Source organism: Bubalus bubalis, chromosome 2, assembly GCF_019923935.1.
Source record: "Bubalus bubalis isolate 160015118507 breed Murrah chromosome 2, NDDB_SH_1, whole genome shotgun sequence".
NCBI classification, from domain to species: domain Eukaryota; kingdom Metazoa; phylum Chordata; class Mammalia; order Artiodactyla; family Bovidae; genus Bubalus; species Bubalus bubalis.
In genome coordinates, this window is record NC_059158.1 from 145,514,560 (window position 1) to 145,539,862 (window position 25,303).

Sequence of the window (25,303 nt, forward strand, 5' to 3'; positions counted from 1 at the left end):
GCCCAAGTTCATGCCTGTTGCATCCTTGATGCCATCTAGCCATCTTATCCTTGACACACTCTTCTCCTTCTGCCCTCAATCTTTCCCAGCATCAGGAACTTTTCCAATGAGTCGGCTGTTTGTGTCAGATGACCAAAATACTGGAGCTTCAGCTTCAGCATCAATCCTTCCAGTGAGTATTCAGGGTTGATTTCTCTTAAGATTACTGGTTTGATTGCCATGCTACCCAAGGGACTTTCAGGAGTCTTCTTCAGCACTACAATCCAAAGGCATCAATTCTTTGGCACCCTGCCTTCTTTACAGTCCAGCTAACACAACTGTATGTGACAATTGGGAGGACCATAGCCTTGACTATACAGATCTCTGTCACCAGAGTAATGCCTCTGCTTTTCAACACGCTGTCTAGGTTTGTCCTAGCTTTCTCGCCAACAAGCAATTGTCTTCTTATTTCACGGCTGCAGTCACCATCCACAGTGATTTTAGAACCCAAAAAGAGAAAATCTGTCATACTTCCACCTTTTACCTTTCTATTTGCCATGGAGTAAGAATGCTCAAACTACCGCACAATTGCACTCATCTCACACACTAGTCAAGTAATGCTCAAAATTCTCCAAGCCAGGCTTCAGCAATATGTGAACCGTGAACTTCCAGATGTTCAAGCTGGTTTTAGAAAAGGCAGAGGAACCAGAGATCAAATTGCCAACATCTACTGGATCATCGAAAAAGCAGGAGAATTCCAGAAAAACATCTATTTCTGCTTTATTGACTATGCCAAAGCCTTTGACTGTGTAGATCACAATAAACTGTGGAAAATTCTGAAAGAGATGGGAATACCAGACCACCTGACCCACCTCTTGAGAAACCTGTATGCAGATCAGGAAGCAACAGTTAGAACTGGACATGGAACAACAGACTGGTTCCAAATAGGAAAAGGAGTACGTCAAGGCTGTATATTGTCACCCTGCTTATTTAACTTATATGCAGAGTACATCAATGCTGGGCTGGAAGAAGCACAAGCTGGAATCAAGATTGCCAGGAGAAATATCAATAACCTCAGACATGCACATGACACCACCCTTATGGCAGAAAGTGAAGAGGAACTAAAAAGCCTCTTGATGAAAGTGAAAGAGGAGAGTGAAAAAGTTGGCTTAAAGCTCAACATTCAGAAAAAGAAGATCATGGCATCTGGTCCCATCACTTCATGGGAAATAGATGGGGAAACAGTGGAAACAGAGTCAGACTTTATTATTTTGGGCTCCAAAATCACTGCAGATGGTGACTGCAGCCATGAAATTAAAAGACACTTACTCCTTGGAAGAAAAGTTATGACCAACCCAGACAGCATATTAAAAAGCAGAGACATTACTTTGCCAACAAAGGTCCATCTAGTCAAGGCTATGTTTTTTCCAGTGGTCATGTATGGATGTGAGAGTTGGACTGTGAAGAAAGCTGAGCTTGAAGAATTGATGCTTTTGAACTGTGGTGTTGGAGAAGACTCCTGAGAGTCCCTTGGACTGCAAGGAGATCCAACCAGTCCATTCTAAAGGAGGTCAGCCCTGGGTGTTCTTTGGAAGGAATGATGCTAAAGCTGAAACTCCAGTACTTTGGCCCCCTCATGCTAAGAGCTGACTCATTGAAAAAAACTCTGATGCTGGGAGGAATTCAGGGCAGGAGGAGAGGGGGACAACAGAAGATGAGATGGCTGGATGGCATCACCGACTTGATGGACATGAGTTTGAGTGAACTCCAGGAGTTGGTAATGGACAGGGAGGCCTGGTGTGCTGCGATTCATGGGGTTGCAAAGAGTTGGACACAATTGAGCGACTGAACTGAACTGAATGTCACCGGATGCCATGATCTTAGTTTTTTCAATATTTAGTTTTAAGCCAGCTCTATCACTCTCCTCCTTCACCTTCATCAAGAGACTGTTTAGTTCCTCTTTGCTTTCTGCCTTTAGAGTGGTATCACCCACATATCTGAGATTGTTGATGTTTCTCCTGCCTATCTTGATCCTACCTTGTAACTCATCCAGCCCGGCATTTTTCATGATGTGCTCAGCATATAGGTAAAACAAGCAGGGTGACCACAGACAGCCCTGTTGTACTCCTTTCTCAATCTTGAACCAATCAGTTGTTCCATACAGAGTTCTAATTGTTTCTTCTTAACTTTCATACAGGTTTCTCAGGAGACAGGTAAGATGGTGTGGTATTCCTGTCTCCTTAAGAGCTTTCCACAGTTTGTTTTTATCCACATGAAAGTGAAAGTGAAGGTCACTCAGTCATGTCTGACTCTTTGCGACCCTATGGACTACAGAGTCCATGGGATTCTCCAGACCAGAATACTGGAGTAGGTAGCCTTTTCCTTCTCCAAGGGATCTTCCCAACCCAGGGATCAAACTACATAGTCAAAGGCTTTAGCATAGTTGATGGAACAGAGGTAGATGTTTTGCTGGAATTCTCTTGCTTTCTCTATGATCCAGCAAATGTAGGCAATTTGATCTCTGGTTCCTCTTCCTTTTCCAGCTTGGACATCTGGATGTTCTTGGTTCTCATAATGCTGAAGCCTAGCATGCAAGATTTTAAGCATTTTACAATTTAATTTTAATAAATTATATCTTATGTTAATTTTCAATTTTACAATTTAATTGCATTTTTCAATTTAATTTTAATAAATTATATCTTATGTTAATTTACCCTTTACATATTTGGAACCATAATCTAAGAGAACTCTAGATTGGATTCTGTACTATTTTCAGTTCAATAATTGTTATACTTCAGATATAACAATATATAAACTACAAACAAATGTAGTTTAGGTTTTCCCAAACTGTGTTCCACATATTTCTAGTCTTCTTGTTCAATCACCAAGTCATGTCCAACTCTGCAATCCCATGGACTGCCACACGCCAGGCCTCCCTGCCCCTCATCATCTCCTGGATTTTTCCCAAATTCATATTCATTAAATTGGTGATGCCATCCAACCGTCTCATCCTCTATCATCCCCTTCTCCTCCTGCCTTCCATCTTTCCTAGCATCAGGGTCTTTTCCAGTGAGTTTGCTCTTCCCTTCAGGTGGCTAAAGCATGGAGCTTCAACTTTAGCATCAGTCCTTCCAATGAATTTTCAGGGTTGATTTCCTTTAGGATTGACTGGTTTGATCTCCTTGCTGTCCAAGAGACTCTCAAGAGTCTTTCCCAGCACCACAATTCAAAAGCATTGATTTTTCAGTGCTCAGACTTTGTGGTCCAACTCTTACATCTATACATGACTACTGGAAAGACCGTAGCCTTGACTACATGGATCTCTTTTTGGGAAAGTACTGTCTCTGCTTGTACATCTGGGAGTCCTCTAGATGATCCCAAGTTAAGGAAGACTGGGAAATAATATATACTGTATCCTCTCTATGCATGCTCAAAATATAGCAAATTAAAGTTTCTGCAAGACACAATGTAAATAACTTTGTGTAATTTAGTGTTTGTCAAGTTTATTTTACCACAGAACTCTGTTGCAAGCACTGTCTACTAATAACCCACAGAAGACATTGTGAGGAATATTAGAAATACCAATCTTATAGCAACAGAAGTAAACTCTAAATCTAGCCTGACAATTGCACATGATTTAATTAAGTTTACTAAGAATTTAATTAAGAATTACTAAATTTTTGTTTGCTCAGTTTTAAATATCTAGATTTAGTTAACACATCAATAGGAAGAAAGGGAAGCAAGCATATGTTATTTCTGAGAAATGTCTAAAATCATTGTGCTTAAAAAGGCAGAGGAATCTGGAGTTTGGCTTCTTTTGGGACCTGGAGCAAATTGCAATACGTTTTTTGTTCTTGTTTTGCTGGTTTTTTAGTTTAGGATGTCAGGCAACCTCCTTTTGAATTCTGAAATTCCATGTCTAAAGACTAAATTTTTATGTCTCTTCTGCCTCCTGAACCCTTTTTTATAAGAACCAAAATTAAAAGATATACCATATTGTATAATATTCTTAATATTTTGCTAGCAGTTTGGAGACAGTTTTGACATTCCGTTCAGTTCAGTTGCTCAGTCTTGTCTGACTCTTTGAGACCCCATGAATTGCAGCACGCCAGGCCTCCCTGTTCATCACCAACTCCCAGAATTCACCCAAACTCATGTCCATCAAGTCGGTGATGCCATCCAGCCATCTCATCCTCTGTTGTCCCCTTCTCCTCCTGCCCCCAATCCCTCCCAGCATCAGAGTCTTTTCCAATGAGTCAACTCTTTGCATGAGGTGGCCAAAGTACTGGAGTTTCAGCTTTAGCACCAGTCCTTCCAAAGAACACCCAGGACTGATCTCCTTTAGGATGGACTGGTTGGATTTCCTTGCAGTCCAAGGGACTCTCAGGAGTCTTCTCCAACACCACAGTTCAAAAGCATCAATTCTTCAAGCTCAGCTTTCTTCACAGTCCAACTCTCACATCCATACATGACCACTGGAAAAACCATAGCCTTGACTAGACGGATGTTTGTCTTGACATTAGAGGCAGCCAATGAAGTGCCTTTTTTACCATTCTCTAGTTGTGTGATTTCTCTTATTTGAAGAAGCCAAGAAAGAGGAAACATCCCCTCTAACATTGAAATCTTTTTCTTAATCAAATGTTAAATGATTTCCAAATAAATTGAAATCACCTCTAAGATCTCTTAGATGATGAATGTTAGGGGCGATTGAGAAATAATAGTAACAGAAAAGCTTGGGAATTCCCTTGGGAATTCTTCATTTATAGAAAATAGGAGTATTAAGTAATAACATTTACTAAAAGAGATTGTTCTGTTGAATACCCACGTTGTTAATAACCATCTTCGCAGCTTCCTGTATTCTTATTTAAACAATGAAAGACAGTTGGCTGTAGAAATTTTAGTGGTGGGAATTGAGATGTACCTAACCAGTAGGACATATAACTTGCTCAACGTCTCTTTTAATGGAAAGTAGTTATTTGCATTTCTCACAAATTAAGCTCATCTAATCATTAAAGTTCTACCCTCTGATACTTGGCTTAACAATTAGAAATAACTTCACTGAGATTTTAATCCCAGAGAATTAGTTAATATCTGTATAACATACATGACTTTCCAAAAAGGCATTTTATGTAATTAAGAATGACGTATAGTTTATATAGGAAACAATGCTTTTTCTATGGCTAAATGTTTAACTTAAACTAATTAGGAGCCATGAGAATCTTAGTAGGCAAGTTAAGGCATCAAAAATTCTGATCTTGTCTTCATAATTTAACTTTGCTCCTTTTATTCAAAGTGACAGGGCAGTTTAGTATTTTTAAGTTCAGTGGCTACTGCTGCATCATTCTCTGTGATTTTTATTGATTACACAATTTTCCTTTTATGTTTTCAGATGAGAGTATTTCTTGTCTAAAGATGTGTCAAGGAGCCACTTTTTCTTAGTAATTCTCTTTACTCCTTCATCCAGTGAATATCATTTAATCTATATGGTTCATACAAGTATTCTGCTAAGGTAGAAATTCAAAGTAAATGTGACTTCATTACATTCAATTTGTATTATCTTGCTGAAATATGCATTTTTAGTCCGTTGAATAGTGTGGTGATTGTAAAACATGTATATCAAGTCTTTGACACTCCTTCCATCCAGAGCAGGGTTCTGTCTGCCCTCTCTATGAATCTAGACTGACATTAGTGACTCAGTTGTAACTAAGAGCATCAGCAGCCTTTGTGTGGCTTCTGAGACTAGGTCATAAAAGGCCACACAGCTTCCACCTGTTTCCTTAGGTTAACTCACTCTGCTGCTGCTGCTGCTGCTGCGTCGCTCAGTCGTGTCCGACTCTTAGCGACCCCATGGACTGCAGCCCACCAGGCTCCTCCATCCATGGGATTTTCCAGGCAAGAGTACTGGAGTGGGGGGCCATTGAGGAAGCTAACTGCCATGTAAGAAGTTCTATTGTTCCAGTTCCACTGATGACTGAATACCAGACCACCTGACCTGCCTCTTGAGAAACCTGTATGCAGGTCAGGAAGCAACAGTTAGAACTGGGCATGGAACAACAGACTGGTTCCAAATAGGAAAAGGAGTATGTTGAGGCTGTATATTGTCATCCTGCTTATTTAAATTATATGCAGAGTACATCATGAGAAACACTGGGCTGGAGGAAGCATAAGTTGGAATCAAGATTGCTGAGAGAATTATCAATAACCTCAGATATGAAGATGACACCACCTTTATGGCAGAAAGTGAAGAAGAACTAAAGAGCCTCTTGATGAAAGTGAAAGAGGAGAGTGAAAAAGTTGGCCTAAAGCTCAACATTCAGCAAACTAAGATCATGGCATCTGGTCCCATCACTTCATGGAAAATAGATGGGAAAACAGTGGAAACAGTGGCTGACTTTTTTTTTCTGAGCTCCAAAATCATTGCAGATGGTGACTGCAGCCATGAAGTTAAAAGACACTTACTCCTTGGAAGGAAAGTTATGACCAACCTAGACAGCATATTAAAAAGCAGAGACATTACTTTGTCAACGAAGGTCTGTCCAGTCAAGGCTATGGTTTTTCCTGTGGTCATGTATGGATGTGAGAGTTGGACTATAAAGAAAGCTGAGCACCAAAGAATTGATGCTTTTGAACTGTGGTGTTGGAGAAGACTCTTGAGAGACCCTTGGACTGCAAGGAAATCCAACCAGTCCATCCTAAAGGAGATCAGTCCTGGGTGTGCATTGGAAGGACTGATGTTGAAGCTGAAACTCAAATACTTTGGCCACCTGATGCGAAGAGCTTACTCATTGGAAAAGACCCTGATGCTGGGAAAGATTGAGGGTAGGAGGAGAAGGGGACGACAGAGGATGAGATGGTTGGATGGCATAACCGACTCAATGGACGTGGGTTTGGGTGGACTCTGGGAGTTGGTGATGGACAGGGAGGCCTGGCGTGCTGCGGTTCATGGAGTCGCAAAGAGTCGGACACGACTGAGTGACTGAACTGAATTGATGACTGAAAAAATGTGCAACTTGAAAGTTCAGAATTATACTTTATTTGGTGGACATTCTGAGGACTTAACCCTCAGATACAGATTCTCAAATAGCTCTGAGGGGCTGTTTTGAAGGAGTTAGGGTGGAGCCAGTGTTTGTAGGAATTTCTGCAAAAAAAAAAATAATAATAATAAAAATAGTAATAAAAAAACCCAGATAGTACATCAAAAAATTCAGACACATCATGTAAATGTATTTAGCACTTTTATGTGTATGAGAAGATACAAGAGTCTAGACTCATTGAAATCAACCCTTTGATATGCTTTTTTAAAATTTTGTTTTATTTATTTATTGCTGCACTGGGTCTTTGTTGTTGCATGGACTTTTCTCTAGTTGCGATGAGTGGGTGCTGCTCTTCCTTATGATGAGCTGGTTTCTCAATTTCAATGGCTTCTCTTGTTGTGAAACACAAGCCCTAGGCACACAAGCTTCGTTAGTTGTGGTGTGAGGGCTCAGTAGTTGAGACTTGTGTAATTGTGGCTCTAAAGTGCAGGACCAGTCGTTGTGGTGCCTGGGCCCAGCTGCTCTGCAGCATGTGGAATCTTCCTGGACCAGGAAATCAAATCTGTGTCTCCTACATTGGCAGGCAGATTTCTATCAACTGTACCACCATGGTAGTTTGATATTATTTTTTTAACTTTTTATTTTATATTTTTTTATATTAGAGTATAGTAGATTAGGGATTCCCTGGTGGCTCAGAGGTTAAAGCGTCTGCCTGCAATGCGGGAGACCTGGATTCGATCCCTGGGTCGGGAGTATGCCCTGGAGAAGGAAATGGCAACCCACTCTAGTATTCTTGCCTGGAGAATCCCACGGATGGAGGATCCTGGTGGGCTACAGTCCACGGGGTCGCTAAGAGTCGGACACGACTGAGCAACTTCACTTTCATAGTTGATTAACAATGTTGTGATAGTTTCAGGTGTACAGAAAAGTGATTCAGTCATACATATAGACATGTATCTATTCTTTTTCCAATTCTTTTCCCGTGGTTGTTACAGAATATTAAGTACAGTTCCTTGCACTGTATGGTAGGTCCTTGTTGGTTACCCATTTTAAATAAATCCATGTCAATCCTAAACTCCCCAGTTATCCTTTATCCATTCCTCTGTTGATGAACATTTAGGTTGCTTCCATATCTTGGCTAATGTAAACAGTGCTGCAATGAATTTGGGGATGTATTCAGACCATGTTTTTTTCTGGATATATGCCTAGAAGTGGAATTGCAGGATCATAAGTTAGATCTGTTTTTAGTTTTTCTTAAGGAGCTTCCATACTGTTCTCCATAGTGGTTTTGCCAATTTGCATTCCCACCACAAATCAATCTGTGTGAGATACCACATCAACAATTTGAAGAATAAAAATTGTATGATTGTCTCAGTAGATGCAGAAAAAACTTTTGAGTCAATCATTCCTTTGATATACAGGTTACCTGTCTGGAGCTAGTATCCTGCTTTTCTCCATCCTGAATCCACCCAGAGTACACCCCTAGGACGGCTACAGTGGCTAATGGCTTGATGGGTACTGAATCCTGTTTACTGATACCACAGGCAACAGTCTTTATCCATACCACCTAAGATGAAAAGACCATATATAGGCACTCTGGTTCAAACTCATAGCAGGGCTTCCAGTGCCCAGGTCACATCATTACCAGCCAGTGAGTGTGCCATCTTGAATGGCTACAGACTTGTGCAACCTTGACAGCCCCCTTTGCCTAGATCTGACAGCAGACTTGCAAGAGACCCCATATGAGAGGTGGCAGCTTAACTCTTCAGAATTCCTGACCTAGGGACATGTGAAACATACATATGTAAACAAGTACACATATTGTTTATAGCATTCAATTTTGGTATTCTTGGTCATGCAATAATAGCAACCAGAGATTAAATTACTTAAATCTATTCTTACACCATATTATATATTCCAAAAGATAATCATGATTTTTAAAAATTATTTTGCCTCAGAGCTAAACCCATTATATGAATACCTCATGAGTCAATCTTTACAAATTAGTAATATATTCTTCTAATTAAACATTGGTTATTATGTGTTGAAAATATAAATCATAAATTCATATTTCAAAACAAAAACACTTAATTGGATTATGCTAGTGAAAGTTAATGTGCTATAGAGTTTGCTGCTGCTGCTGCTAAGTCGCTTCAGTCATGTCTAACTCTGTGCGACCCCATAGACAGCAGCCCACCAGGCTCCCCCGTCCCTGGGATTCTCCAGGCAAGAACGCTGGAGTGGGTTGCCATTGCCTTCTCCAATGCATGAAAGTGAAAAGGGAAAGTGAAGTCACTCAGCCGTGTCTGACTCTTAGGGACCCCATGGACTGTAGCCCACCAGGCTCCTCCATCCATGGGATTTTCCAGGCAAGAGTACTGGAGTGGGGCGCCATTCCTATAGTGCCGGGGTCCAGCCCCGGTGGATCCAGGGAATTTGAAGCGGGGACAGCGTCGGCGATCAGGAAACTTCAGCTTATTTAAATGTAATTAAAGATATAAAGAGTGGTTAAATAAGGATAGCTCAGTGAGGAAATTCAGTGAAGAAAAGAGGCTGAAATAAGGAGCTCAGTGAGGAAATTCAGTGGAGAAAAGAGGCTGAATAATTCAGCCAGAAGGTGAGAGAAAGAATGACATGGGGAGACCAAGTTTCAGTGAACAAGGCCCACACTTTATTTTCCAAAGTAGTTTTTATACCTTAAGTTATGCATAGAGGGTAATGGGGGAAGGGATAGAGTCATGCAGTAAGCCAGGCTTTCTTCCTGCAAACGTATCATATGCAAAAGTTTAGGTGATTTGCATCATCTTCTGGCCTGGAGGCCTGTTAACATTTTAAGACCCTTTCTTCAGAAACCTTATTTTTCTCTAAAGGTGATTAGTCAGGCGCCACCCTTCAAAAGCATTAGATAAAGTTGCATTCCTATAGGGCAAAGGTGTGGTGGGCTATAACAAGAAAAAGAATTAACTCAAGGGTCCAAGGTTACACACATTAAAGCTACTACTTACACCAATTATATTAATCAATACACTGCCAGGGACACAGCAGGTAAGGGATATGGAGACTTAGCAGCAAGCATTGGCCCAACAAGTGAAAAACCCTTCACCAATACAATTTCTAATCAATCTTTTAACTGCTCAAAGGAATCTGTATTTAGACAGTTTAGAACATCTCATGCCTCTCACAGTTGGGAGGCTCTGAGCAATCACATGTGGCCGGAAAAACCTATTCAAGCAGGCTAGAGGACTTCCAAAGGAGTTTGTAGGTTGAAACACTATCACACCCAGGAACTTTATTAACTGGAGCTGTAAGTTAACTCTTTTTTTTCAGAGAGAGGTAGTGGGGGACAGCCCCCCATAAAGTCAGAGGTGTAGGTGAGGGCACAAAGCAGAAAGTAGGCAGACTCTGGTTTTGGGGGTAGATGCTCGAGAATTTCCAGGGGGACTCCTGAGGCTCGATCCCGCCTTTGAGTATGCCGAGCCTCCTTCCTCATGACCTTTGTCATGGGTGGAGCTCCTGCTCCTGGCACTATAGAGTTTAATTCTCATCAAATTATAAAATCACAGGCAATTGTCTAAGTTTATATTCTAGTATTCTGTGAGCTTTTGTACCTTGCTGCCACCATTACCAGTAAGCTCAACTTGCTGAGTTGTATCAAGAGAGCTAGAACTCCTCAAGCCTTTGCTCAGAGGCCTTTTCTTAGTTTGTGTCTATTTCCTGGTATTTATATTATAAAAGTAACACATGCATGTGCTTAAAACTTAATACAAAAAAATAAAGTAAAATGAAATAGTGGCCTCCCTGCCTCATATTCAGTCCCAATCATCACAAGAAACATTTAAATTAAATAGAATGTATATGGCCCCCTCTTCATTATATATACATATATATATATATAATCGATTATATATATGTATGTAGTCTCCTCTATTGATTTGTCAATTTTACATAATGTCTGCTCTTGACTACTTACCATCACAGATGAAGGATTTCATACACTGACATTCACCTACTTCTCATTCACTTCCTCTACTTCCTGATGGTTACATATAATTTTCAGGTTAATGGTGATTTTTTGACTAATAGTTGCCTTTATAGCTTTAAATAGTACACTTAAACATCAGTTTCTTGATTTATCTACCCTAAGAATTGATGCTTTTCAACTGTGGTGTGGGAGAAGACTCCTGAGAGTCCCTTGGACTGCAAGGAGATCCAACCAGTCTATTCTGAAGGAGATCAGTCCTGGGTGTTCATTGGAAGGACTGATGCTAAAGCTGAAACTCCAGTACTTTGGCCACCTCATGCAAAGAGTTGACTCATTGGAAAAGACCCTGATGCTGGGAGGGATTGGGGGCAGGAGGAGAAGGGGACGACAGAGGATGAGATGTCTGGATGGCATCACCGACTCGATGGACGTGAGTCTGAGTGAACTCTGGGAGTTGGTGATGGACAGGGAGGCCTGGCGTGCTGCGATTCATGGGGTCATAGAGTCAGACATGACTAAGCGACTGAACTGAACTGAGGCAATATTCTAATCCTTCTTATGATAAATGAAGGAATTCAAAGTTTTTCTCTTACTTAAATTTTCCTTGATTCATCATTCTGACTCATTATTTTTCTCTGAAAATTCTTTATCCATTCTACTGTTGATAGATATTTTGATTATTTCCACTTTTGAGACTATTATTAACAATGCTTCTATGAGCATTCTTGTATCGCCATACTGAGCATGATGGGCTACAGTCCGTAGGGTCGCAGAGAGTCTGACAAGACTGAAGCAGCTGAGCTGGCACACAAACATACGTATATCCCCTCCTTCTTGAGCGTCCCTCTCACCCCACCTCCATCCACCCGTCTGGGTTATATAGCAGCTTCCCACTAGCTATCTATTTTACACATGGATATATATGTTTTATGTATTCACTTTTTAAGAGCCCTTTTATTGAAAATGAGTGTTGCAAATATCTATGTATAGACTGCTTTTTTCACTCTTTATGTAGTGTCTTTTGATGAAGTTATTTTCAATGTAGTCCAACTTACCTGTATTTCCCATTATGGATATTGCTTTTGTGTCATGTTAATATGTCTTTCTCTATCCCCAAAATGTGGACATATTCTTTTTTGTTATTTTTGAGAAGCTTTATTATTTTTGTCATTCATTTTTAAATTTATATGAAGTACTTGAAATTTATTTTTTCTGTGGTATAAATCAGAGGCACATTTTCATCCATTTATACAGATTTTACCCAGAATCATTTATCATTTTTAAAGAAAAATGATAATTTTACTTACTCCTTTCCAGTATCTGTGCTTTTATGTTCTTTTCTTGCCTGACTGCGTTGGCTAAAACATTAAATAGAAGTGAGAACAGATACTTCTGCCATATTCCCAATCTTTGGTAGAAAGCATTCAGTCTTTTGATATTAAATATGATGTTACACCTAAGTTTTTCTTAGGTACACTTTAAAGTTAAAGAAGGTTCCTTCTGTTCTTAATGTTCTGAGAGGTTTTAATCCCCAAACTACTTCTTTTTTAAAATCTTTTTTGTTCTGTTAACATGGTGAATTACATTGATGGATTTGTGAATGTTAAATCAAGCTTGGATTTTCAGGAGAACTTCATTTGATCAAGATACATTATTCTTTGTATATTTTGCTAGATTTAATCCTCTAATATTTTATTAAATATTTTAGCATCTCTGTTCATGAGGGATATTGGTCTCTAGTTTCTTTTTTGGGGAAATGTCTTTATATGATCTGAGTTTCAGAAAAATGCTTTGAAATGAATTAGGAAGAATTCCCTGCTTCTCTCTTTCTAAAAGGGACTTTATAGGATTGGTGTTATTTTCTTTTAAAATGTTTCATGTATTTAGTCCTCTGGGCCTGAAGTTGTCTTTGTGAGAAGGTTTTAATTATAGATTGAATTTCTTTACAGAGCTCTCTGAGTTCCATCTTTCTTACTGAGTCAGTATTGGCAATTGGCATCATTAAAGAAATTTCAATTGTATTGAAGTAGATGGTTATATTGTCATAAGTAATATTGTCCTTTTATTTTTCTTTTACCATCTGTGGAATCTGAAGTGGTATTCCCTCTTTCATTCCTGACATTAGTAATCTATATCTTCTCACCACTTTCTAGATCATTCTGGCTAGAGATAACCTTTATTCATCTTTTCAAAGTATCAGCTTTTTATTTAGTTGATTTTTCTCTATCATATGTCCATTTTCTGTTTCATCAGTGTCCACTTTTATTTATAGTCTTCTCTTTCTTATACTAACTTTTCTCTTCTTTTGGTTTTTAAAATGGAAGCTTAATTTATTTTAGAAATGATTATTATAAACAACTTCAGACCAATACTTTGAAATCTTTACTTTAATGGACAATATATTTCTTAAGCTTTTTCAAGAAAAAATAAACTCCCAGATTAGATATATAAGTATACAAGAAATTATAAAGAAAAAGGTAAAATATATTCACTTTTTAAATGGGTGGGGGAGGACCTCACAGACTGTTGTATAGTAATATACTTCAAGATCCTGAAAGGGCAGATAACCTCAATGGTATGAAACATGGCTCCAAAGAATGGAAGAAAGAAGAGAAATACTCCCCTCCTCATTCTAATGTTAATACCAAAATGAGGTAAGAATGGTGTAAAATGGGAAAGTTACACATCAATTTTACCATGATAGAAAAAAGGGCAAATTATGGTTTTAGAAACCTGAATAGGTTCATAACCAGGCCACCTCTTCCATTCTTCATACTATTTATGGTGCCTGCTCTCCTTCATGTTTTCCTCTTGCTCCATCTTATCATTGACTTTTCTGTTTCCTTTTTCTTCTTATAAAGAATCAATTTTTGTCTCTGATGCTTTCAGCTGTAGCTTTCTTATATATATATATATTTGTTTTTATATTTTTATGTCTCATTTTTCTTTAGACTTATTTAATTTTCAGGCTCTGTATTCACTATTTAAAAACATTTTTAAGCTCTTTATTAAAAATTTTAAGCCTACATAAATTGGATTGGTGTAATGAACCCCCATGAAACTGTAAACTTTTTCCATAAACAGCAATATATCATATCTTGTTTAGTATTCTCTCCCTTTTTAAAATTTTACATTAATACAACAAAGCAACTTTCAGACATCATGCCATTTCATATGGAAATATTTCAGTGTGCGTTTCTGACTGATAAGAACTGTTTAGCAAAATCACCATTCTGTCATCATACCGAACAAGTTAATAAATAAGTATTTAAATATCACCTGATACCCTGTCCATACCAAAACTTACTCAGATAGCTAAAACATTCTTTTAGTCAGTTTGTTTACAGTAGGATCTAAGTTGTGCCCTCATGTTACATTAATTTATTATGAATCTTTAGGGTTATTTTCTGTCATTTACCTCATTTTTTAATTTCTCTAAATGTAGTGAGAAACCAGGTCTTTATTTATTTATTTATTTATTTTTACTGTTCAGTTCAGTTCAGTTGCTCAGTTGCATCCGACTCATTGCAACCCCATGAACCGCAGCACACCAGGCCTCCTTGTCCATCAACAACTCCTGGAGTCTATCCAGACTCATGTCCATTGAGTTGATGATGCCATCCAACAATCTTATCCTCTGTTGTCCCCTTCTCCTCCTGCCCTCAATCTTCCCAGTATCACGGTCTTTTCAAATGAGTCAACTCTTTGCATCAAGTGGCCAAAGTATTGGAGTTTCAGCTTCAACATCAGTCATTAAAATGAACACCCAAGACTGATCTTCTTTAGGATGGACTGGTTGGGTCTCCTTGCAGTCCAAGGGACTCTCAAGAGTCTTCTCCAACACCACAGTTCAAAAGCATCAATTCTTCGGTGCTCAGCTTTCTTTATAGTCCAACACTCACATCCATGCATGACTACTGGAAAAATCATAGCCTTGACTAGATGGACCTTCGTTGACAAAGTAATGTCTCTGCTTTTTAATATGCTGTCTAGGTTGGTCATAACTTTTCTTCCAAGGAGTAAGTGTCTTTTAATTTCATGGCTGCAGTCACCATCTGCAGTGATTTTGGAGCCCCCAAAAATAAAGTCTGACACTGTTTCCACTGTTTCCCTATCTATTTCCCATGAAGTGATGGGACCAGATGCCATGATCTCAGTTTCCTGAATGTTAAGCTTTAAGCCAACATTTTCACTCTCCTCTTTCACTTTCATCAAGAGGCTATTTAGTTCTTCTTCACTTTCTGCCATAAGGGTGGTATCATCTGCATATCTGAGGTTTTTGATATTTCTCCCTGCAATCTTGATTCCAGCTTGTGCTTCTTCCAGCCCAGCGTTTCTCATGATGTTCTCTGCATACAAGTTAAATAAGCAGGGTGACGATATACAGCCTCTATGTACTCCTTTTCCTATTTGGAACCCATCTGTTGTTCAAGTCCAGTTCTAACTGTTGCTTCCTGACCTGCATACAGGTTTCTCAAGAGGCAGGTCAGGTGGTTGGTATTCCCATCTCTTTCAGAATTTGCCACAGTTTATTGTGATCCACACAATCAAAGGCTTTGGCATAGTAAATAAAGCAGAAATAGATGTTTTTCTGGAACTCTCTTGATTTTTTGATGATCCAGCAGATGTTGGCAACTTGATCTCTGGTTCCTCTGCCTTTTCTAAAGCCAGCTTGAACATTTGGAATTTCACAGTTCATGTATTGCTGAAGCCTGGCTTGGAGAATTTTGAGCATTACTAGTGTGTGAGATGAGTGCAATTGTGTGGTAGTTTGAGCATTATTTGGCATTGCCTTTCTTTGGGATTGGAATTAAAACTGACCTTTTCCAGTCCTGTGGCCACTGCTGAGTTTTTCAAATTTGCTGGCATGTTGAGTGCAACACTTTCACAGCATTATCTTTTAGGATTTGAGATAGCTCAACTGGAATTCCATCACCTCCACTAGCTTTGTTCGTAGTGTTGCTTTCTAAGGCCCACATGACTTCACATTCCAGGATGTCTGGCTCTAAGTGTGTGATCACACCATGGTGATTATCTGGGTCCTGAAGATCTTTTTTGTACAGTTCTTCTATGTATTCTTGCCACCTCTTCTTAATATCTTCTGCTTCTCTTAGCTCCATACCATTTCTGTCCTTTATTGAGCCCATCTTTGCATGAAATGTTCCCTTGGTATCTCTAATTTTCTTGAAGAGATCTCTAGTCTTTCCCATTCTATTGTTTTCCTCTATTTCTTTGTATTGATCACTGTAGATTCGTACATTCTGGAATTAGCAGATTGCTGCCTTGTAGATTCATTTAGCTTGTTTTTTCATCCCCTGAGTTTTCTTTGGTTAAATGTGATGATTAGATTCAGGATCAGTTATTTTGACAACAATACTCCATAAGTGGGGCTGTAAACTTACTACCTACTTGAATCACATGGTCAGGAACATGGCATCTAGGCTGTACAGTGTCCTTATCTCTTCTCTGTAAAATCTTCCATTATCTTTTCTTGTGGTATATTTACCATATATTGTGGACTTTCTTTTTTAAAATAAATGCTCAAGTTATTAAAAATTATGTACTTTTTAGAAATCATATGATTGTATATGAAATTTCCATTGTGATTTGTAGTTTGATTTATGTGTTATTTAGATAGAGCCTTTTAAAAGTTTTTTCCTAATATATGGGTAGAGATTTTTTGTTTGTTTTTAGTTTTCTTATAGTTTGTTTTTTCTTTTTTTGATTGTTGTTGCTATTTTAACTTATTAGTCACACTGTGGTCAGAAAATAAGGTGTGTTTTTATCACCTTTTTGGATTTATTTAGGTTATACTATGTCATGGAAAATTTCAGATTTTTTTTTTTTCATTTGTATGCTGCTTTACATATATGTTCTTTGTATGTCTTCGTTTCCTTAAAAAAAAAAATTGTCAGATGCCCATTTATGTCCATTTGTACATGATGCCAAACTTTGCAGTCGTCATATTTAAATATCATTTATCCTCTCATTTGCAATTGCCATCAGTTATTGAGAAAAGTGAACTAATCTCTCATTAATAATAGGGGATGTGTGAATTTCTCTCCATCTTTTATATAAAGATGCTGTGTTGTTGAGTACATAGGTTGATAATTATTACATTTTTTCTGGATTGTTCTTTTTGTGATTATGTAATCACTTTTTAACTCCCTGATATTTGTTAACTTATTCCATTTTGTATTTAAGACAGCTGTGTTACAAGTTACTGCTTTTTGTTTATTTTAACCCAGTACCTACTAATATATATTTCTGCCATTTTATTTTAAATATTTCAGTTTTTTCATGTTTTAGATATTTCTCTTATGGAAGATTATAGTTGGATTTTATTTTTTTAAATCAAGAATCTCTGCTTTGAATTATTCTTTCATTAAAAAAAAACTTTAGAACTTTTATCCTAAAGTTAAAGAATATATTGTTATTGAAACAAAGTATTTTAGCCACAGATTGTCTATTTCTATATAAAAACTTATTGCCATTAGAAAAGATTATTTCATATATCTTGTAAATTATCCATGACATGATTCTTTTTTCACTTTAAATTACTAGTGTCTGCATTTATCATTCATTTCTTCCCTTGACATTTACATATTTTAAATAATAGTCATTGGTATTTTCACATCTTTGAATTTTCTGTCTTAAATTTCATGTCAAGCATAAACACTTTATTTGAAGTGTTTTCTATCAAATTATTGACTCTAAAATCTTTACTGCTATTTCAATATTGAGTTTATTTTTCCATGTTCTAGAGTACTATATTTGCTCAGAATTGTTCATTGCAAAAAAGGATGTGGAATTCTGAAAAATAGTAGAAGGTCAAGTGTAATAACTGTACAATTTGTGATGATGCTGTTTTAACACAGAGCATACTGCTCTATTAGCCATATAGCTTTATTGGTAAGGGCAGGTTACTATCACTTGGTAATGGTTCTGGATTTCAAGTGAAGAAGAGCTGGTCTAATTAATTATGGCATTTCTAACCTCAGTTAATTTGCTATTTTAGTGAAGACTTCAATAAGATCTACTAATGTTTTCCTCCAGGTAACAATAAATATTACAGAAAGAATAGATTTTACCAAATAGGTTTTGAATTAGAGCTCTTTAGAAACCCACATAGTGCAGGCATGTTTGCATGACAGGAGCATTCTATGTGGGCTCTCTTGTGACCTTTTAATTTTCCATGAAAAATACACATAGAATATGAAAGAACAGGCAATAAAAACATGGTCTACATGGGAGCAATCACAGAGACTTCTCTTTATATTTCCTCAGAGACCAAGACATCCAGTGGCACCTAGTTCTACATGGTTTGAATTGCCTTTGCAGCAATTTTGTTCCAGTTTTGAAAACTTTAGTTGCTATAACTTTAATTTGACTATCATATATTTTTATCATGTTTTTAAAATGCTACTTTATTTCACTACATTGGAGAGGATCTTTGGGGGCATTCCTAAAGTATGGAGAGAGATTAATCTTTATTCAGAGTAGGGTTTGTTGCAGTTACAAAAGAGAAAGGAAAGTGAAATCACTCAGTCGTGTCTGACTCTTTGCGACCCCATGGACTGTAGCCTACCAGGCTCCTCCATCAATGGGATTTTCCGGGCAAAGGTACTGGAGTGGGTTGCCATTTCCTTCTCCAGAGGATCTTCCTGACCCAGGGATCAAACCCAGGTCTACCTGTACTGCATGAAGACGCTATACCCTCTGAGCCATTAGAGAAGCTCGCTTACAAAAGAGAAGGAACAACTTAAGATCAGCCCCTGGTTTCACTATCAGTTTGAAAGGCCCGGGATGAATAAGTCCACAGGTATTGTTGTGACTTGTCTGTATATCCAGCCCCTACAAGGACTGGGAGTGAATTAAATGATGTAATTCAAGGAACACAATAAACTGTGGAAAATTCTGAAAGAGATGGGAATACCAGACCACCTGACCTGCCTCTTGAGAAATCTGTATGCAGGTCAGGAAGCAACAGTTAGAACTGGACATGGAACAACAGACTGGTTCCAAATAGGAAAAAGAGCACGTCAAGGCTGTAGATTGTCACCCTGTTTTATTTAACTTCTATGCAGAGTACATCATGAGAAACGCTGGACTGGAAGAAACACAAGCTGGAATCAAGATTGCCAGGAGAAATATCAAGAACCTCAGATATGCAGATGACACCACCCTTATGGCAGAAAGTGAAGAGGAACTCAAAAGCCTCTTGATGAAAGTGAAAGTGGAGAGTGAAAAAGTTGGCTTAAAGCTCAACATGCAGAAAACGAAGATCATGGCATCTGGTCCCATCACTTCATGGGAAATAGATGGGGAAACAGTGGAAACAGTGTCAGACTTTATTTTTTTGGGCTCCAAAATCACTGCAGATGGTGACTGCAGCCATGAAATTAAAAGACACTTACTCCTTGGAAGGAAAGTTATGACCAACCTAGATAGCATATTAAAAAGCAGAGACATTACTTTGCCAACAAAGGTCCGTCTAGTCAAGGCTATGGTTTTTCCAGTGGTCATGTATGGATGTGAGAGTTGGACTGTGAAGAAGGCTGAGCACCAAAGAATTGATGCTTTTGAACTGTGGTGTTGGAGAAGACTCTTGAGAGTCCCTTGGACTGCAAGGAGATCCAACCAGTCCATTCTGAAGGAGATCAGCCCTGGGATTTCTTTGGAAGGAATGATGCTAAAGCTGAAACTCCAGTACTTTGGCCACCTCATGCGAAGAGTTGACTCATTGGAAAAGACTCTGATGCTGGGAGGGATTGGGGGCAGGAGGAGAAGGGGCCGACAGAGGATGAGATGGCTGGATGGCATCACTGACTCGATGGATATGAGTCTGAATGAACTCTGCGAGTTGGTGATGGACAGGGAGGCCTGGCGTGCTGCGATTCATGGGGTTGCAAAGAGTCAGACAAGACTGAACGACTGAACTGAACTGAACTGAATTCAAGGAACAAAGAGTCAGACATGACTGAGCGACTGAACTGAACTGAACTGAGTTCAAGGAACACAGCAATTCAAAACCAGATGCTTAGACCACTAAGCCATCCCTTCTGGCATGTTGTAAAGCATCAAGTTGTAAATAGAGCAGATAATTGAAATTAAGATTTTGGATAGGGGCATTGTTAGCAGCCCTCCTCTAGCTTTCACTGCTTAAAGACTTTTAGAAGTTTATTTAACAGTTCATTTTAATGCAGTTGCTGTCAAAATTAATTAAGGCTTTTCATGGTTTTTTTTTTCTTTTTCTTGTATTTTTTAACTCTTCTTTGATAAGACTATTAATAATAAAATATGTCTGAACTTAAAAGTGCATCCAAACTGAAGATGGAAAATATTCCCTATTTTGGGACATGATATTTTGAGCTCTCTTTTTAGTTTCCTTTAAATTTTAGCTTAAAAAAAAAAAGAAAAACACACAACTTGTTCCTTCACTGATTAAAACTGCCATTCTTTGTCCATCGAACAATATACCTTCTGTAAACTAGATGCTCTATTTATTTTTTTCTCAATGCTAATTAAATAACAGAGGTTCTTAGTCTGAACTGGGGCATGGAACTTGACTTTTTTTAAGCCTGGCATCCCATAACTAGTTTTTTTAAAAAAGTCATTGACCATGACCATTTGATGAGTAAATTGTCTCTACTTTTATTCCTGTCTTTAGTACTATGCTCAAAAATGGTCATATTTTAGCAGGTTCTCATTTCATAAAATGGCATTTGTAGTGGGAATATTTGAGAAATGAAAGAGATAAAGAATCTATTGAAACATTGCTTTATCCAATAGTATGTAGAGGGAAAAGTAAAAGTCTGTGAAAAGTAGTGTTTTGAAAAGCCATCAATGTGAATTGAATGTCATCATTTCATCAGTGTTAATGTTAAAGAGTTTCAGATGGAAAATATCACCAATGAAAATAACATTAAAAAGCAAAGAAACTCCACCACATTTAAAGTGTTGCTAATCACAACAGCTTTACAAGTTGCAATAAGAAAACTAGATCCAGACTCATTCCATGTGGTGGTATCATCTGATGACTGGATGCCCTACCTAAGAAACTGCTAAAGAATGGCTTCAAATCTGGCAGTGGGATTGCAGGGAAGGATAAAATTAGGGGGTTCCCTTGTGGCTATTTCCCACCAGCCACCAAATTGCTATACATTTCTCTTTGGGGTGAGATGACAAATCTGAACCTCAAGTCTCATGGAGTCTCTTCTGTATTTACTGGAGCAGAGGGTAAGACTGCGTCTATTATTTTGTTCATACTCTTTTTTTCATCCATTGAGCATTCTAACCATTATGCTTTCTGCATGCATGCATTTCTGTCTTTAAGAATGAATTAACACCAAGCTTTTTCTTTGTCATCATATTTGTGATCTGACCATTCCTTAGAAGAAAGTGATCCACAGAAAAGTAATCAATAATTTGATTATATAGACCTATTATTTTTGTTTCCTGTTGCCATTCCCTTCTGAAGAGCTGTTAAATGCTGTGATTTTAATCTACTGTGATTGCCTCACAAGTGGATAGGCCATTTGCTGTATTCTGTAGAGATACATCACCTGAGGGTCCTCAGCTACTGCAGAAGTATTTCCCTTGTAATAAGAGCAGAGAGAGGTTTACATCACCACTCAGTTTAAAAACCCTCATCTGTCAGGAAGCATGCACTTCTCTATGCCACCCTGGTTGTTCATTAAAAGTGTGAGGTTTCATCACTGATGAGGCATGGCTGAGGGCTGGGGAGATGGTGTTGTGACAGACATCTTAACAGAAATTGGATTAGAAGAAACTCTATTTTGTTAAAGTCCAGGGAATCTTTCATTAGAGAACTTCTTCTTTCTTGTTTGGGGCTCTGTTTTGCTGTGTTACATGGAATTGAGTAAGTCATCTGTAATATATTGAAAAATAACTGCTTGTTCCTTTTTAAACCATTCTCTTCTATTATATGTATCATGGTAGAAAAATATAGTTCAGGGAACATTCAAATATTACAACTATTTATAAATTTATATTTTGTTAAGAAGTCACTCAGCAGAAAGGTACAATTTTTCTTTGGCTTGTTATTTCTATATACAGTTATGAAAGAGTGCACTTGCCTATGTTTCTTTGGGAGGAGGCATGAGAATACAGTCTGGCCACAGTCAGACATCGAGGTAGGTGGACTGGCTTGCTCACTGATTCATTCATTCACTAAATATAAACACTCATGATAAGCTAATAAAAATAAATATCACAGTAATCCAAGTCTATGCCCAAATCAGTAGCACTGAAGAAGCTGAAGTTGAAGGGTTCTATGAAGACCTTCAAGACCTTCTAGAACTATCACCCAAAAAAGATGTCCTTTTCATTATAGGGGACTGGAATGCAAAAGGAGGAAGTCAAGAGATACCTGGAGTATTTGGCAAATTTGGCCTTGTACAGAATGAAGCAGGGCAAAGGCTAATAGAATTTTGCCAAGAGAACACACTGGTCATAGCAAACATCCTCTTCCAACAACACAAGAGAAGACTCTACACATGGACATCACCAGATAGTCAATACCAAAATCAGACTGATGATACTCTTTGCAGTCAAAGATGGAGAAGCTCTATACAGTCAGCAAAAATAAGACTGGGAGCTGTCTGTAGCTCAGATCATGAACTCCTTATTGCCAAATTCAGACTTATATTGAAGAAAGTAGGGAAAAACACTAGACCATTCAGGTATGACCAAAATCAAATCCATTACGATTATACAGTGGAAGTGACAAGTAGATTCAAGGGATTAGATCTGGAAGACAGAGTACATGAAGAGCTATGGACAGAGGCTCGTGACATTGTACAGGAGGCAGAGATCAAGACCATACCCAAGAAAAAGAAATGCAAGAAGGCAAAATGGTTGTCTGAGGAGGCCTTACATATAGCTGTGAAAAGAAGAGAAGCAAAAGGCAAAGGAGAAAAGGAAAGATAAACCCATTTGAATGAAGTGTTCCAAAGAATAGCATGGAGAAATAAGAAAGTCTTCCTTAGTGATCAGTGCAAAGAAATAGAGGAAAACAATGGAATGGGGAAGAATAGAGACCTCTTTAAGAAAATTAGAGATACCAAGGAAATATTTCATGCAAAGGTGGACACAAGAAAGGACAGAAATGGTACGGACCTAACACAAACGATATTAAGAAGAGGTGTCAACAATACACAGAAGAACTATACAAAAAAGGTCTTCGTGACCCAGATAACCATGATGGTGTGATCACTCACAGACCCAGACATTCTGGAATGCAAAGTCAAGTCAGCTTCAGGAAGCATCACTGTGAACAAAGCTAGTGGGGGTGATGGAATTTCAGCTGAGCTATTTCAACTCCTGAAAGATGATGCTGTGAAAGTGCTGCACTCAATATGTCAGCAAATTTGGAAAACTCAGCAGTGGCCAAAGGACTGGAAAATATCAGTTTCCATTCTAATCCAAAAGAAGGGCAATGCCAAAGAATGTTCCAACTACCGCAAAAGAACACTCATCTCACATGCTAGCAAAGTAATGCTTACAGTTCTCCAAGCCAGGCTTCCACAGTATGTGAACTGTGAACTTCCAGATGTTCAAGTTGGATTTAGAAAAGCCAGAGAAACCAGAGATCAAATTGCCAACATCTGTTGGATCATAGAAAAAGCAAGAGAGTTCCAGAAAAACATCTATTTCTGCTTTATTGACTATACCAAAGTCTTTGACTGTGTGGATCACAACAGACTGTGGAAAATTCTGAAAGAGATGGGAATTCCAGACCACCTGACATGCCTCTGGAGAAATCTGTATGCAGGTCAGGAAGCAACAGTTAGAACTGGACATGGAACAACAGACTAGTTCCAAATTGGGAAAGGAATACATCAAGTCTGTATATTGTCACTCTACTTATTTAACTTATATGCAGAGTACATCTTGCGAAATACCAAGCTGGATAAAGCACAAGCTGGAATCAAGGTTGCCAGGAGAAATAACAATAACCTCAGATATGCAAATAATACCACACTTATGGCAGAAGTGAAGAAGAACTAAAGAGCCTCTTGATGAAAGTGAAAGAGGAGAGTGAAAAAGTTGGCTTAAAGCTCAACATTCAGAAAACGAAGATCATGGCATCTGATCCCATCACTTCATGGCAAATAGATGGGAAACAGTGGAAACAGTAAGAGACTTTATTTTTTTGGGCTTCAAAATCACTACAGATGGTGGCTGCAGCCATGAAATTGGGAAATGCTTGCTCCTTGGAAGAAAAGCTATGACCAACCTAGACAACATAAGAAAAAGCAGAAACGTTATTCTGCCAACCAAGGTCCATCTAGTCAAAGCTATGGTTTTTCCAGTAGTCATGTATAGATGAGAGATGGACTGTAAAGAAAGCTGAGCACTGAAGAATTGATGCTTTTGAACTGTGGTGCTGGAGAAATCTCTTGAGAGTCCCTCGGACTGCAAGGATTTTAAACCAGTCCATCCTAAAGGAAATCAGTCCTGAATATTCATTGGAAGGACTGATGCTGAAATTGAAACTCCAGTACTCTCACTGCCTTATGCAAATAACTGACTCATTGGAAAAGACCCTAATGCTGAGAAAGATTGAAGTCAAAAGGAGAAGGGGATGACAGAGGATGAGATGGTTGAATGGCATCACTGACTCGATGGACATGAGTTTGAGCAATCTCTGGAAGTTGGTGATAGACAGTGAAGCCTGGCATGCTGCAGTCAATGGGGTGGCAAAGAGTCAGACACAACTGAGCAACTGAACTGAACTGAATAAAAATCAAGCAGAGACCAACATGAACTGACTGGCTTGCTTTCTTCCAACTTTGTATGATGGGAGCCATGTCAGTTTCATGAGGATTTCAGGTGACATTTATTATACAGTGTTTCCTGAGCCTGTGTACCGTATTCTTGAAGCCTAGTGAACACAGAGGTGGGAGAGTTGGTAGTGATGCACATGCTGTGCTGAAAGAATTGTCCTGTGTCTTCAGTTCAGTCACTCAGTTGTGTCTGACTCTTTGGGACCCCCTGGACTGCAGCATGCCAGTCTTTCCTGTGACCTGGGGGAAATCTTTATGAAACTGGTTTATGGCTCTTCTGTTAGAGGAATCAGAACTTTTAAGTGGTCTAACAGTTCATCCTCTAGCAGTTTTCATTGCCTAAATTTCTCATCCTGCAGAATTGCTCCACTAACTATGCCCATTTGGTGAATCTGAATGGGTTTCAAAGATTAATCCAGAGATGACATTTGGATTAAATAATCACCATCCAATACGAGCAGTTTTAAGAATGTGAATTAAGAAATCTAATTAGAATG

The 25,303-nt window shown here is 38.4% G+C and overlaps 1 protein-coding gene across 7 annotated transcripts in view; it reads left to right on the top strand.

The window, feature by feature from the left end:
• The window catches only part of PARD3B (par-3 family cell polarity regulator beta), a 1,152,086-nt gene that overhangs the window by 573,650 nt on the left and 553,133 nt on the right, over nt 1-25,303 (top strand). Inside the window, exon 1 of one of the 7 annotated variants that reach the window (XM_044924803.2) lies at nt 21,168-21,234. The exons of the other annotated variants lie outside the window; for them this stretch is intronic. Within the exon in view, the coding sequence (XP_044780738.1) occupies nt 21,202-21,234 (33 nt within the window). The 5' untranslated portion in view covers nt 21,168-21,201. Of the gene's footprint in view, nt 1-21,167; nt 21,235-25,303 lie in introns of those variants that run through there. 7 annotated transcript variants of the gene reach the window in all.